Source organism: Nicotiana tabacum, chromosome 24, assembly GCF_000715075.1.
Source record: "Nicotiana tabacum cultivar K326 chromosome 24, ASM71507v2, whole genome shotgun sequence".
Lineage (NCBI taxonomy): Eukaryota > Viridiplantae > Streptophyta > Magnoliopsida > Solanales > Solanaceae > Nicotiana > Nicotiana tabacum.
Window position 1 is genome coordinate 14911025 of NC_134103.1, and position 20236 is coordinate 14931260.

Here is a 20236-nt window from a genome sequence, read left to right on the forward strand (position 1 = left end):
ATTCAAGGCAAGGCTCGTAGTCAAAGGGTATAGACAACGAGAAGGTCTAGACTACTTTGATACATACTCTCCAGTTACAAGAATTACGTCCATACGGATGTTAGTAGCATTAGCTGCAGTGTATGGTCTTGAAATTCATCAAATGGATGTTAAGACGGCCTTCTTAAATGGAGAGTTGGAGGAAGAAATTTACATGGAACAACCTGAAGGGTTTGTGGTTCCAGGTAAAGAAAAGAAGGTATGTAGACTTGTTAAGTCTCTTTACGGACTAAAACAAGCACCCAAACAATGGCATGCGAAATTTGACCAAACAATATTGTCAAATAGTTTTAAGATAAATGAATGTGATAAATGTGTGTACATTAAAAATGTTCCAAATCACAGTCATTGTTTGCCTATATGTGGATGATATGCTGATAATGAGTAATGACATTGCCAACATAAATGCTACTAAGCGTATGCTCAATAGCAAGTTTGATATGAAAGACTTGGGAGTTGCTGATTTAATTCTGGGAATTAAGATCCATAAGACTCCTCAAGGTCTGGCATTGTCACAATCTCATTATATTAAGACAGTACTTGAAAAATTCAAGCACTTGGGCTTTAAAGTTGCAAAGACTCCAATTGACGTGAATCTTGCATTAGCAAAGAATAAAGGCCAAAGCATATCACAATTGGATTATGCTCGTGTGTTGGGATGCTTAATGTATATCATGAATTGTACACGACCAGATATAGCTTGTGCTATAAGTAAATTGAGTCGATATACGAGCAATCCAGGCCAATCTCATTGGATGACAATGAAACGAGTTTTGGGATATTTAGAACATACCCAGAACTTTGAATTGCACTACAATAAATTCTCTGCGGTGATTGAGGGATACTGTGATGCAAATTGGATCACCGGTTCAACTGATTCTAAGTCCACGAGTGGATAAGTATTCACTATTGGTGGAGGAGCGGTATCTTGGAAGTCGTCCAAACAAATATGTATTGCCCGCTCTACAATGGAGGCTGAATTCATAGCCTTAGATAAAGCTGGTGAAGAAGCTGAATGGCTCCGGAATTTCTTGGAAGAAATTCCATTTTGGCCCAAACCGTTGGCACCAATATGCATACATTGCGATAGTCAAGCGGCAATTGAAAGGGCTGGGAGCGTTATGTATAACGGTAAATCTCGTCATATACGACGAATACATAAAACCGTTAGGCAATTACTCTCTAGAGGAATTATCACGATTGACTATGTAAAGTCAAGTGATAATGTATCGGATCCACTTACAAAAGGCCTAACTAGAGAGGTAGTTGAGAAATCATCAAGGGGAATGGGGCTATGGCCGAGAACAAATCATTGTGGCGGTAACTCTACCTAGAAGACTGGAGATCCCAAGATCTAGGTTCAAGGAGATCAAACAAAGTCATTAATGACGGTTCAACATTGTCAAATAAAATTTTAGTCCGTTCTCGTGATGAGACAATGTTCAGTACCAAGGATAAAGCATTAAGGCTTTTTAATGATTTCTAAATTTGATACGGGGTATATCAAATAGTGTATCTACAGGATGACACATTTAGGAATCACCTATGTAAGTGTGAAGTGTTAGCCGCTTCAAGGAGAACTTTGTAAGGCCAGTTCTCTACGCACTTATGAAACCAGGCGGTGTTCATGGCTGAAACGAACACAACAATGAGAACCAAAGACGGTTAAGGGTTGATTGTATGACTTATGGTTGTCTAGGTATACACCAAAGATCGACGGTTCAAAGATATCAAATCTACCGATTGACCGAGTATATCCGACATAAGTTTACTACGGAAAGTTCAAAGGGAAACCTACTTATCCAGATGCGATTAATCCTTGCTTGTAAATCACACAGTTTTTCCATGCATACTTCCGTGATATAGCCATTCCCCATTCATGTGGGGGATTGTTGAGGTTTTTTGTTTTTAAGATGAAATAGTCTTAAAATAAGGGTGAATGGGAAATGGAGGGAAAATAAAATTTTTGAGTAAAAATTTTAAGTTTCCCCCTCTTGACAATGAGACATTGTCCCATATTGGAAGAGACAAAGATTTTTGGTGGGTATATATATAATTGATCTTCTTGTAGCTCTTAAAGAGTTAAGAAGAAAGCAAGCCTCGCGTCGTCATCGTAGTCGCTCGCTCGGCTCGGCTTCGACTTCGGATTCGGATTTGGTCAAATGATCGATTGATTGATTAATTTTTGGACCAAATTTATTTGTTAATAGTAAATATTAACGTAAGATTATCCGCATTTGTAACGAATATTTTTCAATCCGTGTATTGACCACAAGGCAGCCGCCTAATACTCTTCCCACCATGAATGTGCTTGCTCCACAAACAAGCTAATGCTTGCTCTACCATGGAGGGTGGACGATTGTTCTTCTTCAACACTGGCTGCTATATATATGTGCAGCAGCTGTTGAAGAAAGACACACAATACACAAGACTGAAATCGCTCAACAGATTTGGCTATACACTGCACACCTTCCTCTCAGCATTTTCATACAATTTTTTAAGTTTCTACTCCTTCGTTCTGCATTGTTTTTAACTTCAAACAAAGCAACTGTAAGTGTGATTTGCTACCGAACTTTGTGTTTGCTGAAACACTGGGGTTTGAAGTACCGCTACACCAGTGTGTGATTCGTTCTATCCTGGGAGGAAATAATCCATTACCTTGGGTACTAGGAGGGGATTAAATTCCTTAAGGAAACACTGTGAATTCAGTGGGCTCGAATTAATTACTGTTTCATTACGATAACTTATATTTTGCAGAATTATTATTTACATATATATCAATATTGGCGGGACTAACAGGTATATCTATGAAAATGCATTATACTGAAGTCATGATGCAACATTTACCTGGACACTATAATAATTTATTAAGTGGAGATGCTCGAGAGCAGGAAAAGACTCAAAATACTTGTCAAGATGAGGTTGTACTGCATTAACAAAAAGGATTGTATCCATAAGTGAAAGTTTCACAAGAAGAGGCGCTTTCTTCAACGAAATATACTTTATACTGCAATTGAAGTCAAAGGATCTCAACTTGGGAGCTTTGATTTGAATGTGGTTTAAAATACTTGAGATTTGCAGCACCAAGTGCTCGAGCAACAAGCTACGAGAGATTAAACGTCCAAGCACTTCGGAAGAAATTGTAACTTCGCATAGTTCCAAGCTAACCAACTGATTAAATCCTTTGAAGGCGGGTGGAGGATGAAAGAAACAACTATGGAGTCTCAGATGTTTCATTTGCAAACATGTAAAAAATGCTGAAGGCAATTTGTATGTTTCATCTTTTGGGAATTGAAGAACAAGATGCTGAATGCCATTTCTTGAGAGGAAACATATTAGGTTGTCAATTTTAGGACAGTTTCCCAGATTAGCAATAGAGAGGGTAAACTTAGTAATTGGTCCGATGTGGAGTGTCAAAAGGTGGTAGATAATATCTGTAAACCTAACTGTAGGGGATATTAAGTTGTTTGTTGTTCCCCAAAGTGTTTGATCAAGAGACAGCTTTGGAAGTCTGCACCAGTTATACCTCCATTTCTTTGATAAGATACTTGTCCTCACAGTATCTCGTAAAGGCAAATGCATTAAAATGGCATGGATGATATTCTCGGGAAGGTTGCTAAGTATATCGGAAGATACAATTCTACTACCATGCTTTTTGCCCTTAGGAGGCATCTTATAACGATAATCGCCAGTAAGAATCTGCAGGGTTTAATCAAATATGCTAAGTTAAGGAATATTCCTCAAACAAGAACACAGACATCACATAACTTTTATTCACAACATTTAACCAACATTCCAAGAATGTAAGAAGAAAAGATTGAGTGTATTCTCATTCCTAGTAATAATCAGAAATTGCATTCTTTAAAGCTCTATAGCAAGAAACTCTTCCTTCAATCTTATTGCCTTTTGCTCCTAATAATGTGGCAACAGACAGTCAATAGCTACATAATAAGAAGAAAAAGATATTATTGACCAATATTTGGTAACTTTCATTTACAAAATCAGTTTAAGTAGTAACTTCACTACTAAAAATTGCATACCCTAATCAAGCTTAGTAGTTTTACTCTGACATTCTGCAAAACCTTAGGTTTCCTTGGCAGGTATAACACAACTGAACTGAACAACTCTCTCATACTTATCATTACTAATAAGATCATTTGAAGCATATAAACAAGAAAAATCAACATATAAAAAGGAGTACAACATACTTAGGACATGGTACCTTTTCTACATAGACTAAAATTCATCCAAAAAGTGAAAGAAATGAGTAAGAAAATAATTACCAAGAACTTAGATTATTGATGATGGAATTTCCAAAAGGAAGTAAGCCAGCCTTTCTCTTTCAGTGCCTTGGATGTTGGCCACTATTTGTAGTACTTTTCAAGTCTTTAATAAGTATTCTGGCCCATAACTCTTCGGGTTTATCAATATTTAAAACCATCTCGAGATTTAAAAAGACTATTTACATCATTAAAAGAATGACTGTTGAGATTTATTATATCAAGAAGTGAAAAAACTCTCCTCATTCGTATCCCTGTTATTAATCTCTTCAGTTTTCAAATACTAATCTGCTCGAGATCAATTTTCAAGTAACTCTCCTCGTTCCTTATTTGATCTTTGGTATACAAGTACATATGCCTTAAACTTTAGTGACACGTTATGAAATCGTTGCGGGTCTATGCCCAAAGCTGTACCTAGTAAGTTTGGGTTGTTACACTCAGCTCGTTTCCGTACTGTAATAAGTTGGTTAGACTTGGCTCGATTACAAGGCCAATTCGTGCCAATTTTTTATTTTTTATATTTAGCTTCATAATCTTAATATTTGTATTACAAATTCAAGAATACAATGCCCAACTATTTATAGCAAAATATGGTCAAATTATGTGAATTTGAAAGTTTAAAATCATAGTATCACCATATCGTTTTCAACTACAGTATATTGTAAATTTCAAATTTAAATAAAATGCTTCTATTAAATTGAATGTTATAGTAATTTTTTTTATAACCGAGGTGTACTGGCCAACTTGCGTACACGACTAATTCCACGGGTTATCTGTCACCGTCCACCAGCAACATGTACCAGGTAACTATATCCACCAAGACTTGGGTAGATAAGAAGAAATTACCTCGTGCTTTTAGCCTCCGCTGGAATTATTATAGTAATTTACAGAATAAAATTAAAAATGAACATTATTAACTTAAATATAAAGTAAAGCAACATTTCATATGAAAGTTTATTTTAGAAATACTACAAAGTATTTGATTGATAAACGTACACATCATATATACTACGATATTAGTATCATCTAGAATAACATTCGTATCTTTAGAGATGAGAAGATCAAATTTTTATAAGATTAACATCACTTTATATATCAACAGTGACTTGATTAACATCACTTTAAATTAAATACCATAGTGATTACTCCCTCCGTTTCAGTTTTTGTGAACCTATTTCCTTTTTGATCCGTTCCAAAAAGAATGACCCCTCTCTAAATTTGGAAACAATTTAGCTTAAACTTACAATTCTATCCCTAATGAGAAGTTTTTATAACCACACAAACACTCCGGACCCCTTTTTGACTTGTTTAGAACCATAAATTCCAAAAATCTTCATTTTTTCTTAAACTTCGTGCCCAGTCAAACAGGTTCATATAAATTGGAACGGAGGGAGTATTACGCAGCATTTGAAACTGCTACCTACTACCTAGTATCAATTTTCTATGGCTTTAGGGTGTGTTTGGTACGAAGGAAAATATTTTTCGGAAATTTTTTTTTAATTTTTTCATATTTGGTTGGGTTAAATGTTTTGTAAAATATTTTCCTCACGAACTCATCTTCCTCCAATTGGAAGAAAATATTTTCCCTATCAAGAGAAAAAAAAACATTTTCCAAAACTCTTTTCCAACCTTCCCCCATTCCCCATCCCCACCAACCCATACCACACCCCACCCCACCCCAACTCCACCACCCCAACCCCAACCCACCCTACCCCCACCTCTACCCTATATAAAAATATTATTAATAGTACTTTCTTTTCATGTTATAGATAAAGTAAATTTTTTTCATTTCGACAAATGAGTATTTTCTTTTCACGATATAAAAAAAGTTTTTATTTTCATTTTAACAAAAAATTCTTATCATGATCTACAAAAAATATTTTCTTTCATTTTAACAAAATGATGTAGTAAAAAGAATTTTCATTCATTTAACACAATGATGTAGTAAAAAATATTTTCTTTTATTTCAACAAAAAGAGTATTTTCTTTTCATGATGTAGAAAAAGTATTCTTTCATTTCAACAAAATGAGTACTTTATTTTCATGTTGTAGAAAATAGTACTTTCTTTTTCAACAAAAAAAAATGAGTATATTTTTTTTTAATTATGGAGCACAAATTTCAACATTGTTTTTGCGTAAAAAAGTAAAGCAACACATTAGTTCCTTTGGGTTTGTGCAAATTTTTAGAAGAATAATTAAATTTTAAAAGAAAATAGAGTCATGAAAATGTTGAGTATTTGGGGAAGGGAGAGGGGAGAGCACAAAAAACATAGAGACTTGGGGAAAGGGGCGAGGAGAGTCATAAAAAATTAGTTCAATACCCCATGAAAGTCTAAGAACAAGATGCTGAACCCCATTTCTAGAGAGGAAAGATATCAAGTCATCAATCTTAGAACAACCTCTCGAACTAGAAATGTCGAGGGTACACTTTGTAATTGGTCCTGCATGAAGTATCAAAATGTTGGAGATAATCTCGGTGTAAATTTACTTGTATGGAATATTATACCCTTCTTAGTTGTCAGATCGGTAAATGAACTTACAAGTTTCTCATTTGAACAATTATACTTGACGGAATGAGTACTAATAAATACATTTCGCGATTGACCATGTTTATGTGGTAAAGACTTTAATGATGTGGCTCAAATATGTGTAGACCATGATAAAGAGGCGTGTGAATATAACAGTTTTGATTAAAAAAAATATTAAAATCAGAAAAGAAAGCAAATGAAAAGGAAAAACAAAAAAGAAATTGCAAAAGCTGAAAACTCTCACCCACCCCACACCCTCGGTTCTCCTCTTTCTTCCTTCACCCTTTCATTTTGTTGCTGCCCGATTCCCTTCCCCTTCCCCTTCCCCTTTCTTTTCTCGTCTCTCTCCTACTCCCCCATCCCCCCTCCCAACTACCTTCTAACAAACCTAACATGACCACAATTCAAAGAAAAAAATGCTGGTTCGAAAAAAATAAAGAATAAAATTTCAATTGAAATTTTTAGAGATGATTTTGAATCTCTCTAAAATTTATGTTCAAAAAACGTTAAAGGAAGAAATAAAAGTAGAATTGGAGGATGTTGGTTTCTAAGCCATAATATTTATGTATCGTGAGCTCCCATCTGATATTGTTGGGATTTTGTTTCTTTTTTTACTAATTTTATGAGGATTTTCAAAGATAACGGAAGAGAGTTCTTTTTATGTATTTGTCTGAATTTTTTGGATTTTACTGATTTTGTTTGTGTTCTTTTTACTTTTTTAATTCATTTGGGAGTTTTAGAGTAAGAAGGATGGTGTTCATTGTTGATTTGGGGGATTTTAGAGTGGATGGGGGCGGTGTTCTGCGTTCATGGTGGATTAAACATATAGTGTTGGTGCTGCCATGGTGAAGAAGAAGAAGAAGAAAAGAAAGGAAAAGGTTTTATTTTTTTTAATAAATTGTTAAAAAGAGATTTGGATCTACAAATTACACATGTCAAACAATAATAGGTTAAGAATATAATGTGTTAGTCGGTCATAGCGATTGAGGAACACGCTCAGCTAGAGTTGTTTATTGGTATTCATTCCGTCAAGTAAAAGTGTTCAAATGGAACACTTATAAGTTCAATTACCGGATTGACAAATGGATACAAGTTTAAATGGCCCAGAGACTATTTTAATAAAGTTAGAGTTTAAAATTATTTGAAACTAGAAATAGGCAAAATAATCGCTCCAAAAACGGTTCATTTTTTGTTGCACTCCAAAATTGCTCTTGAAAGCCAAAATAACTACTTGAATTAAAAGCCCCCCCCCCCTCCCTCTATGAGAGAGAGATTGAAACCGTTGAGAGCCTAAAACCAAAGATCACACTTTGCAATGAACAATGGATTTGAAGATTTGGGATCAAAGGAAAAAGGATCTGTGCCGATTTTAGGGATAATTGGAGCTATTATTGAAATTTTTGTAATTCCAATTCCTGTTTGTTACTCTTCTATCTCTCTTTCTACTTTTTTCTCTTTGCTTATTCTCAATATATATTTTTGTATTTGAAAATTTCTTCTTTTTTCTTGGCAAGAGGTTTAAATAAATATGTGAATGGACTATAATGGATGTGAAAGATGTTGGGAAAATAAATATATCCCGCCTAGGAATAATATTCACGAAAAATAATAATAACACCAAATTTTTTAACGAGGTAAAATACAATACTCGAGCGGAGCAATATTACCACTATAATATTACAACTTAGTAGTGTCAAGAGACTACTACAATTTTAAAAGAAATAACACTCTTTATTTTAAAATACCTCACTGCAATAATACTACCACTCACTATTTATCTCACAGACAACAATCTGTGGATTACTCTCACTGCTTTGCTTTCTACTTAGCTTCTCTTTGTTTTTGGTGTGTTAAACATAGAGGGAAGCATCTCTATTTATAGGCAAAATTGCCAATCTCTCAGCCAATCAAATTTGCTCATTCAACAGCCGCCCAACTTGCCAAATTTGTCCAGCTGCCCACTCTGCAACCTTTTCAATCCTTTCATTATTTCCTTTACGGGTCCTACAAATCTCCCCCTTAATTTTGAATTTTCTTGGTCATTCCAAGTCTTGATCGCAACCTCTGAAAATCTTCGAACTTGAGAGGCTTTGTGAAGTTATCTGCAGCCTGGTCATGAGACTTAACATATTTGAGCTCGACTTCCTTCTTGGCAATGCATTGCCTTTGCTTGTAACCCTTAGCCACTTAACACTTCGATCGTCAAGTTTCGCTCTCCCTTAATGTGGCATATGAGCATAGGCTATGCTTCCAAAGATTCTCAAGTGCTTGACACTTGGCTTTCTTCCCAAAGCTAACTTTGTTGACGACAAGAAAGAAGAAGTTGAGTCAACGCTGTTGATCGCACTCAAGGAAGAAGACAAGGATGATTGCAGCTCGTGGTATTTGGACAATGGAGCAAGAAATCATATGTGTGGATACAAAGAGAAGTTTGTGGAGATCAATCAATTGTGTGAAGCTTGTCTTCTTGAAAAATATAGAAGGAGGAGTTTTTCGAAGGAGTCCATGTCAAGAGCAACCATGCCACTTCAACTTGTTCACATCGGTGTGTGTGGACCAATCAATCCACCTTCCTTTGGTAAAAGTAAATACTTTCTACTTTTTATTGATGACTTTGGTAAAAAGACTTGGGTTTATTTCTTGAACCAAAAATCTGAAGTTTTTGCTGCTTTTAAAATTTTTAAAGTACTTGTGAAAAAAGAAAGTGGCTGTAAAATAAAAGTTTTAAGGTACGATAGAGGAGGCGAATTTACTTCAAAAGAATATAATGACTTCTGTTAGTCTCATGAAATTTATCGTCCTCTAACAATACCTTATTCACCCCAACAAAATGGAGTTGCAAAGAGAAAGACTCGAACGATCCTTAATATGGTTAGATATATGTTGAAAGCTAAAAGTATGCCAAGGAATTTTGGGCCGAAGCTGTTTCTTGTGCAGTTTATTTGAACAACAGGTCTCCAACAAGAAATGTTAGAGAACAAACCCCTCAAGAAGCATGGAGTGGAAGAAAACCAAGTGTCAAGCACTTGAAAGTCTTTGGGAGCATAGCATATGCTCATGTGCCACATCAAGGGAGAGCGAAGCTTGACAATCGAAGTGTCAAGCATGTGTTTGTTGGCTATGATACGAGTTCAAAAGGCTACAAGTTATACAACCCAAGCAGCAGCAAGGTGGTGGTAAGTCGCGATGTTGAATTTGATGAAGAATTGGCATGGAACTGGGAAGCTCAGGAAGAAACTTCTTATGATTTTCTTCCATACTTTGGCGATGAAGAAGAACCAGAGACCGTGAAACTTGTGCAGGATATAACTCCACGTCCTTCTCCAACCAATGTTGCATCTCCCTCTTCTCAAGAAAGTTCAAATGAACAGCCGCAAAAGACAAGGAGCATTCAAGAGCTCTATGATGGCACACAAGAAGTTACTAATTTTGATTTTTTATATTGTCTCTTTGATGATAGTGAACCAATAAACTTTGATGAAGTTGTTACAGACAAAAGGTGAAGACAAGCCATGGAGGAAGGGATCGAGTCAATAGATAAGAACAACACTTGGGAGTTAATAATTCTTCTCAAGGGTCATCGTGCAATTGGGGTTAAATGGGGATACAAGGAACGACTTGTGGCTAAAGGCTATAAGTAAAGGCAATGCATTGCCAAGAAGAAAGGCAAGCTCAAATATGTGAAGTTTCGTGATGAGGCTGTAGATGTTTTTACAAAGCCTCTTAAGTTTAAGGATTTTCAGAGATTGAGATAAGTCTTAGAATGAAAAAGAAAATTCAAAATTAAGGGAGAAATTTGTGGGGCTCATATTAAAGAAAAATAAAAAAGAAATGAAGAAAAATGGGATGAGAGGTGCCTAACTTTGTTGATAACTTTATTGAAGAAAATGGGAGGTGTCTAACTTTGTTGAAATATTATAGGGCTAAATCAACAACAAGCCATCTTTTTTGTAGTAGTTTGATGACATTTCTTACTGTAAAAAGAGGCCTACATTCTTTATTTCAATTACACCAAAATAAGAGAGAAGTAATAGAAGTTAGAAAGAGTAATCCACATATTGTAGTCTGTGAGATAAATAGTGAGTGCGAGTAATATTGTAGTGAAGTATTTTTAAATCAAGAGTGTTATTTCTTTCAAACTTGTAGTTGTCTCTTGACACTACTAAGTTGTAATATTATAGTGGTTATATTGCTCCGCTCGGGTAATGTATTTTGCCCAATTAAAAGAGTTGGTGTCGTTGTTACTCTCTTGTGTTATTATTATTTTCCGTAGATATTATTTTTGTACGGAATTATTATTTTTCCCAACACAGATTTACCTCGATACTACCATTACCCAAGTGGAGATACTCAAGAGCCGAAAAAGACTCAAAAAACTTGGCAATATCACATATTCCTTCTTTCTCATCATCTCTTGTATCTGCAAGTGAAAGTTTTGCAAGACGAGGGACATCTTTTAACGTAAGAAATCTTATACTGCCTGTGAAGTCAAAGGATTTCAACTTGGGAGCTTTAATTTCAATAACGTTCAAATGTTCTGAGATTCGCAGCACCAACTATTCGAGCAACAGACAATCGGAAATTAAACTTTCAAGAAATATGGAAGAAATTGTGACGTTGCGTAATTCCAGGATAATTAACCTGTCAAATCCTTTGAAGTTTGATGGAGGAAGTATTAAACAATTCTAGAGAGTCAGATGACTCAACTGCAAGCATTTGAAAAAATGATACAGGCAATTTGTATGGGTTACGACAGAATGGAAGTGTAAGAACAAGATGCTGAATGCCATTTCTAGAGAGAAAATATATCAAGTCATCAATCTCAAGATAACTACGCGAACTAGTAATGTAGAGGATAAACTTTGTAATTGGCCCTACATGAAGCATCAAAATGTGGTAGATAATAATGGAAATTTTACTTGGACAGAACATTCCATTATTTTTAGTTGTCCAAACAGTTTGATCAATCATCAACTCTGGAAGTCTGCGCCATTTATATCTCCATATATTTGATAAGATGCTCGTCCTCACAGCATCTTTAAAAGGCAAACACATCAAAATGGCATCAATTACATTCTCCCGAAAGAACAATGCTTTTTGCCCTTAGGAGGCGTTGTATAACAGTACCTGTAGAAAATGAACAATAATACAAAGATGAGTAAGATCTCCAAAATATCTGGACACAAGTGCAGATGAGATAGTCAAATTAACATGTCATAACTGTAAGATGAAAAGAAAGGGTGTGTTAATCATTCATAAAATCTTCGCTTAATATCAAAAATAGGACCAAGAACCGCATTAAGTTTTGGTTCTAACAAGCTTATCAAACTGACATTGATAGCCAAACAAAAAGGAGAGATAAAAGGTCCAATAATAGGTCAATTTAACTAAGAAAATTAGTAGTTTCACAATTTAGGCTATATTTGACATCAAACTAGTAGGTACATAACCCTAACATTGTGTGTCAATTATAATTAAACACAACAGAAGGGGTCTGTTCTCATTGAAATCATTCATAAATCTCCTCTTACTATCAAAGAATTGCATTCTCTACAGCAAGGATACCATCCACAAATACTTTATGATAACAAAGGACTATAACCCTTTTTGCTTCTACCAAGCTTTACACAAGAAAGGAAAAATAAAACAAGTCCAATAATTGGTAACTTTAACTTGGAAAATTAGCGGTTCTTTTTGAATAAGATAATGGTGTTTTGTTAAAGCAAGGTAATAAAGTAGTTATAAGATTAACTATTTCACAGATTAGGCTAAACTTGACATCAAACTAAAGGGCAAGCCGCGTTCACACAGGATTCGGGAAGGGCCGCACCCCAAGGATATGATATAGATAGCCTAACCTAATGCAAGCATTAGTGGCTATTTCCACGACTCGAACTCATCACCTATAGATCACACAGAAACAACTTTACCATCAACATCAAAATAAGCTTAATAGCTTTTCGCATAAACTTAACACTAGCTAAAATTGGAATAGCGTAAATAATCTCAGTAAGCATGAGTGGCAAAGTTATAAACACAACGGAAACTGAATAATCATGTCATATTTAACATAATGAAGTGAATTACATTATAGAACGCCAACTGCAATAACACAGCGCATGAAATAATTAGAAATAGTTAAAAATAATGTTAATCCTACTTTACAAGGAGGAGTTAGGCTTTCTCTCTGGGTTGTCTTCAATATTTCAGCTGTTGGCCACTATTTTAACAGTTCAAGCCTTTATTAAGTATTTAGAGCTTTTTATTATTTTTAACTCTTTGGTTTTTCCCTCTAAAATAATTGTCCTCACACGTTTCTAATTGAAGATGTCGGCATACCTAAAACAAACAAACGAAGGGAAATATCTTTTTAAAAGGAATAAAACTGTCTTCAAAGTATAAAGATGTTCCTAACAATTAAAAAGAACATATTAGTTTTAATTACAAATATGTTCAACAATGAAATATGTTCAACAATGACAAGAGTGGGTTTTTCTAGTGGTGAGCACCCTCCACTTCCAACCAAGAGATTGCGAGTTCGAGTCACCCCAAGAGCAAGGTGAGGAGTTTCTTGGAGGGAGCCGAGGGTCTATCGGAAGCAGTCTCCCTATCCCAGGGTAGGAGTAAGGTCTGTGTACACAATAACTCACACAAACCCCACTAGTGGGATTATGCGTACAATAGTCATTATGGTTCGGCCCTTCTCCGGACTCCGCGCATAGCGGAAGCTTAGTGATTATGTCATGATTTATTCAACAAATTTACCGAAGTAGATCTATACAATCAAATAATTGAAGACATAGCATCGCTTTGGGATCATCACGGCGGAGGAAGATAAAAAAGATTGGGGTATTATTACTTTTAGCCCACGCCAGAAACTATTTACATTTGATAGCCGAAAAAGTGTATAAAATTTGTATAATTTTTGTATATGACATATAAAATGTATATATATACAAAAAATATACAAGTTTTATATATTTTTTCGGGTATTATTTTTACGGCGGTTATACAATTTCATTTTTCCTAAAATATTTCACCTATAATAAGTAATCATTATACAATTTTTCTGATCAGTCTATGATAATTTGCCCCATTTAACTAGAGTGCACTTGATCCAATATATTCCTTGTAAGAGATATTTATGACGCGTGAATGGATTATTCTTTTATTAATCTTTTTATTACTAATTCCTAAGTAGGCGTTTGGACATATAAATTGTAAAATTTCGGAAAAAAATGAATAACAATTTCAAGTGAAAATGGTATTTAAAAATTAGAATTGCGTTTGGACATGAATATAATTTTGGGCTGTTTTTGAATTTTTTTTGTGAGTAATCTGAAGTGAAAATTTTGAAAATTAATTTTTTAGAATTTTTTAAATTTTTGAAAAATTTCAAAATTCACCAAATCGAAAATTTCATGACCAAACACTAATTTCGAAAATAAATAAAAATAATTTCAAAAAAAAAAAAGAATATTTTTTATGGTCAAACAGGCGATTGCAATGCCAACTTTTCCTTTTGTAGCCCCCACAAAAAAGTGCGAAATTATTTGAATTTAATAGTGCAAGATTATAGAGTACCAGAAATCGTGTCAAGATGTATTTCTATGAGCTTTACTTTTACAAATGCAAGTAGGATACCTTTGTTACAATTTCAACTTTACTACAATTGTTTATTTCACATATAATTAAAAAAATTATTAAATTAACTGTTGTACTAGTTCTTTTAGTAATATACAAATGTATTTGGCAGTCAAAACATAACACCTTGAATAACAAGTTCGTACTTGATTAAGAATGAGAAGACCAAATTTTAGATGGGAAGATCAACATTACCTTATGTATCTTAAGAATTACTTGATTCACAGTAGAAATCAAATAGGTAACTAATTTTTGTAACCTAAGTAAAGTAAAAAGCCATGCACTGTAATCACAAAGTCAAAAGAAACCATATATCCACATTCATTTACATCCCCGAACTGATGTTCCTACTTCTCTCAATCTTATGGCAATTAGGCAAAACACAGAGTTATACTATAGCATCAACATTCGTTTCTATCTATTCACTTCAACTTCCAAAACACTTTCGCAAAAGATCATGATCTGATTAAAGAGACGTGAAGATCAAACAGGATGGTTATACAACAACAACATACCCAGTATAATCCCACACCGTGGGTATCAAACAGGACGGTTATATGGATGCTTATCCAAGTTATAGACAACTTCTGCTTCAGGTGATGCCCGCTGAAATTTTGTTAGCTCAGCGAGTAATCTGACAGCTGCAGAATCTTCAACTAGACATGGCTCGATTAGCATTCTCTCCAGCCCGGGAGACACGGCCAACAAAAGCTTCATAAGCTGCATCTCAGGGATTGTGCCATTAGTTTGTATTAGCTTAACTTCCCTGAGGTGATTAAATGACACATCTGAGAAACGTTCCACGTCAAGACATTCTAGAGCTGGTATATCATTGTCATCGCGCTCCACCTAAGAAAGATTAACAAAAACTCAACTCCCTAAGCTTATAGATGAAATAAGGAGTATCAAAATTAGAAAGCCACTACACAAAAAGCGAAAGCCAAGAGAACCTTAATTTCCATATATTGTAAATATGGAAAGCTTTTTATCAGACAAAGAGCGCATGCAACCTCATCCCAGCAACCCAGAAAAATACTAGATATGCGAAGATGTTTGACACAGTTAAGATTAAACGAAAGCCTTGTTGGTATTTCACCTGCTCCTGCAACAAAGGACTTAGAAAGAGGCAAAAATCAGGATCACCCATAGCCCAAAAGATGTTCAATCATTGAAACTGTATTACAATGAAGCCATGAAGCAACATTTACCATGTCATTTAAGTGGAGGTATTCTAGAGCAGAAAAGGACTCAAAAAACTCGGCAATATTACTTTTTCGTGCCGCCACATAATATTCCCTATGCATAAGTGAAAGTTTTGCCAGAAGAGGGCTACGTTTTAAACAGATAGAACTCATACTGCCTGTGAAGTCAAAAGATCTCAGCATGGGAGCATTAATTCCAATGACATCGCTTAACGCACTTGAGATCTGCAGCACTAATTGCTCAAGCAACAAGCAATGAGAGATTAAACTTTCAAGCAACTTGGAAGAAATTGTAACATCACGTAATTCCAGGCTAATTAGCCTATCAAATCCTCTGCAGGCTGGTGGAGGTTGTACTGAACAATTTTGGAGAGTCAAATGCCTCAACTCGAAACACGTGAAAAATGAAGGCGGCAATTCGTACGGGTTACCCCTGATTGGAAGTCTAAGAACAAGATGCCGAATGCCATTTCTACGGAGGAAACGTATCAATTTGTCAATATTAGGAGATCTTTCCAAATAAGGAATGAAGAGGGTGAACTTTGTGATTGGTCCATCATGAAATCTCATAATGTGGTTGACAATCTTTGTAAATTTATGTGTAAAGTACATTAAATCCTTTTTGGTTATCCAGAGTGTTTGATCAAGCGCCAATTCTGGAAGTCTGCACCAGTTATACCTCCATTTCTTTGATAAGATGCTAGTCCTCACAACATCTCGTAAAGGCAAACGCACAAGAATATCATCAATTACATTCTCAGGGAGGCTGCTAAGCATATCGAGAGTTAAAGTTTGACAGTGATATTGCTTTTTGCCCTTAGGAGGCATCATATAAATATTCGCCAATAAGAACCTGCACAAAATAAACAAGAGTACAAAGATGAAGATCACCAAACTATTTGGATAGAACTAATGTTCACATTGTAAAATAAACATGCCCACAACTGTAAGAAGAACAGATAGCGTGTTTCGAAAAAGAGGATAGAGCCTTTGTTTTGAAAACTAGCATCGTACGAAGAGAATGAATTAATGATTACAAAAATGAAGAGAAAAAACAATGACGAGAATCAGATATTAAGCTTACCAAGACCTAAGATTGAAGAAGATGGAAATAGCCTTTATTTTGGGCACTCCTTGCACTTTGGGCTCATCACTCTACGTCCCATCTCGAGTTTTCATAATTATAAAAGAACGTTTTAATCGCCCATCCTCCCCCCCCCCAAAGAATGACAATTAGCATTAAACCTTGATAATTGCGCCGTACTATATTGTTAAATTGAGATGGAAGTAATACCATTTTAGCACTTGAATAAGCTTAGATTCTTGAACATGTACCAGGTTATATTTACACAATCAAGTCTTATTAGTTAATTATATGTCAATATCTTAACAAGTGTCAATCGGTAATCAACCAACTATCACATGTTAAAATTCATCGATAATGTAAAATTTTACGCTATTAGTATATATTACTTAAATCCTAAAAGTAATGGTGAAGGAACCTTTAAAATAGAATTTAGCCGATTATTATTATTTTAATTTTTTTTTATAACCGTGGTGTCCGGGCTAGCTTGCGCGCACCTCGACTAATTCCACGGGGTACCTGCCACCTCCCACCAGCAACAGGTACCAAGTACCTCGATCCACCAAGGCTTGGATAGATGGGAAGAAATCAACTAGTATTTGACTCCGTTGGGATTTGAACCTGAGACCTCATGGTTCTCACCCACTTCATTGACCACTAGGCCACACCCTTGGGTGCCGATTCTTATTATTTTTATTAAATGAAAATGAAAGTGAAAATAAAAAGAGAACTTTGCTGATGGATAATCACTTCAGCCTTCAATCCTAGGAGTACAAGACATAGGATTTTGTACAAGAGGTATCAAATATTGTCGATTTAACTTGTACATGGATTTGGGTCACACAATTTTAAAATGCTTACATCGCACGTATTTTCTAGCTGTGTAGACCAATTGTGTGCACACGTTATCATCAAGAAAGTTTTTAGAACTTACTGATCTTACTCTTGTCTAACTACAATGCCGTAATGAATTTTTCTCTAAATTGAATGCTTCAGCCTACTCCAAATCCTTTAAATCAAAATGAGATAGTTCCAATTAACTCGCGATTACCTTTTTTTTTTTTTTTGAGAAGGTAACATATTTGTATATTAATATATAGACTTCACTAACTTTGTGAAGTCACCCATAATTATAAAATGAGTGCCCAAAAAGAAAATTAGAACACTTATAATCATTGGTCTTCTCACATGGAATCTAGCACATCAAAAATGGATTCATGATCCTCCAAAAACTTTCCTTTACACCAAAAATAGAAAAGAGCTAGACATTTCATCTTCATCTTCTGGATGTTACTGGATTTGTCTCGCGATTACCTTTTAGTGACATGATAGTTTCAACTAACTCACGATTACCTTTTAAGTGACATGATTGCATTAATATTTTTTACACCATCAATGCTAAGAATTTGAACTCATAGTTTTACTACTAAAATCTGAATAGCTAAATAAGCTTAGTACAGCTTTATTATCAAATTAGCACAATCCAGAGCTTACTTGGCAAGTATAACCACAAAAGAAAATAAAGATTTCTGTCATATTAAACAATACTAAGTTCATCTCTACAAAATACAGAACCTGGTAGCTGCAGCAAACACTTTGAAATTAGAACACATTCACATACCCAAGAAAAAAGAGTACTAACAGAAGATAAAAGCATTCTCACAGGCTAGAATTCATCTTGAGAGAAAAGAAATGATTAATTAAAAAGGCATAGAAGCACTTCAAGCTTAGACCTAAGATTATTAGACTTTCTTCAGCGCCATGCCTTCCGCTACTGGGCATTGTTAGTAGTTTTGAAGTCTTCAGAAAGTACTTTGGACTTTAACTCTTTGGGTTCACCACTTATAATTCACGTCTCGATCTTCAAACCTATCCTTAATTGAAAAAAATCGCCATTTTAAAGAGGCTACACTGCCTCAGAGCAATTTTCCTACTTTCAGCTTTCATCCAACACTCATCAATAAATTTCTCATTATGTTTGATTTATTATGAAGATACACATTTTACCTAGAAAATATTAAAAATCTTCATAAACTTGACTTCATTCGACTCGTAGACTAAGGGTAGTTCGTTGCACGAAGCATGCGTACAAGCAGGGTCCGGGAAGGGCTGCGCCTCAAGGGGGTGTGATGTGGGCAGTCTACCCTACTGCAAGCATTAGTGGCTGATTCCACGGCTAAAACGACATATAGGTCACACGGAATAACTTTACCGTTACTCGAAGGCTCCCCATTTCTGACTCGTAGACTACCGCTGTAATTTAAATATTACCATAGAACTCCAACTTTATCTCAGTAATTATGTTTAAACCCACACATGACCTGTTGGATCTTACCATTAGAGCAAAGCCCTAGGGCTCGGCTTGTACAAAAAATTATGCTACTGCCTACGCTTGCCAGCTTGACATCAATGACAACGTTAACCTCCATCAAGTTATAAGCAAAATCCAATTGAATTTCAGCTGATTTTATTAGACCCAGATGATAAAAATACAATCTTGATTTCAAAATTCTACAGAACCAAAACACATAATAAAAGCACATGAGTTGTGTTAACAATGAAGCAAACAGTAAGTGAAAAAAAGAAGAAGAGAGAAATAGAGAGAGGAAGATGAGAACCTGAGGATGAATTGTGAAGTACTCGCTCCTATAGTTACTTCTCTGATTGACGGCTAATTCAGTTTTTTCATTGGAGTTGTTGAGTGTTGAAGAAAATGAAAGAATGGTTAATTTTTGTTTCGTTACAAAAACAATAACCCATTTTTTAATTTGGAAACAATTTTGTTTAAACTTATAATTCTATCATTAATGAGAGCTTTTATAATCATACAAATACGCTGGCCCCTTTTTGAATTGTTTAGAATCACAAATTCTAAAAGTATTCATTTTTTTTAAAATTTTGTGTTCAGTCAAACAGATTCACATAAATTAGAACGGAGGGAGTACCACACATTTAAAGTTTAAGAGGGATAAATTGCAATTGCCTCCTATTTAGTTTGGTAAAACTACAGTTAGGCCCTTATATAGCTGTTATAGATTTCTTTTTGGATGCCAAAACCAAATGTGCCAAATTCAAGATTTTGACTAAGATGCCAAATTTTATCATTTTATATATCAACCATTAATCAGTAGCTAGAGTTAGGAGATAAAATTAAAAGCAATACATGGGAACCACAAGTATAGAAGAGGGACATCTAAAGAGCAATATTATTTTAATTTAGTTTTAAACTGGCATAATACATAAACAGATCTTCAAACTTGGCCTCAGTTGGCAAATATTGTAAGGTCCCGTTAAAATTTTCTGATGATTTAAGATTTTTAAAGTGCGCCAGCGGTATTTGGGAATAACGTTTCGAGTATTAAAGGAGACCTATGGGATAGAACCACATCATTTTGAAATGAAAATATATGTTTAAGGTGTGTTGGAACATATCAAGGAGGTTTGTGAGTGGGAAGAATT

General features: G+C 35.0%; 1 protein-coding gene across 3 annotated transcripts; it reads right to left on the minus strand.

The window, feature by feature from the left end:
• Positions 1-14777: 14777 nt before the first annotated feature.
• LOC107827117 (F-box/FBD/LRR-repeat protein At1g13570-like) lies at positions 14778-19541 on the minus strand. 3 transcript variants are annotated; one of them, XM_016654184.2, is made up of 4 exons: positions 19396-19541; positions 15700-16546; positions 15442-15606; positions 14778-15340 (listed from the first exon to the last, which is right to left on the minus strand). In XM_016654184.2, exons 2-4 carry the CDS (start codon positions 16522-16524, stop codon positions 15032-15034), a joined length of 1299 nt encoding a protein of 432 aa, XP_016509670.1. In that variant the 5' UTR covers positions 16525-16546; positions 19396-19541; the 3' UTR covers positions 14778-15031. The 3 variants fall into 3 exon arrangements, with proteins under 3 accessions (XP_016509670.1, XP_016509672.1, XP_016509671.1); XM_016654186.2 differs by lacking the exon at positions 19396-19541 and adding an exon at positions 19113-19376; XM_016654185.2 differs by lacking the exon at positions 19396-19541 and adding an exon at positions 16778-19106.
• Positions 19542-20236: the final 695 nt, after the last annotated feature.

Excerpts from the sequence above, each read along its gene's own strand:
- LOC107827117 (XM_016654184.2), bottom strand. The coding sequence starts at position 16,524 with ATGATGCCTCCTAAGGGCAAAAAGCAATATCACTGTCAAACTTTAACT. Across the intron at positions 15,607-15,699 it reads ACCTCCACTTAAATGACATG|TCCTTTGTTGCAGGAGCAGG; the intron begins GTAAATGTTGCT and ends CCTCTTTCTAAG. Across the intron at positions 15,341-15,441 it reads TACAATATATGGAAATTAAG|GTGGAGCGCGATGACAATGA; the intron begins GTTCTCTTGGCT and ends AATCTTTCTTAG.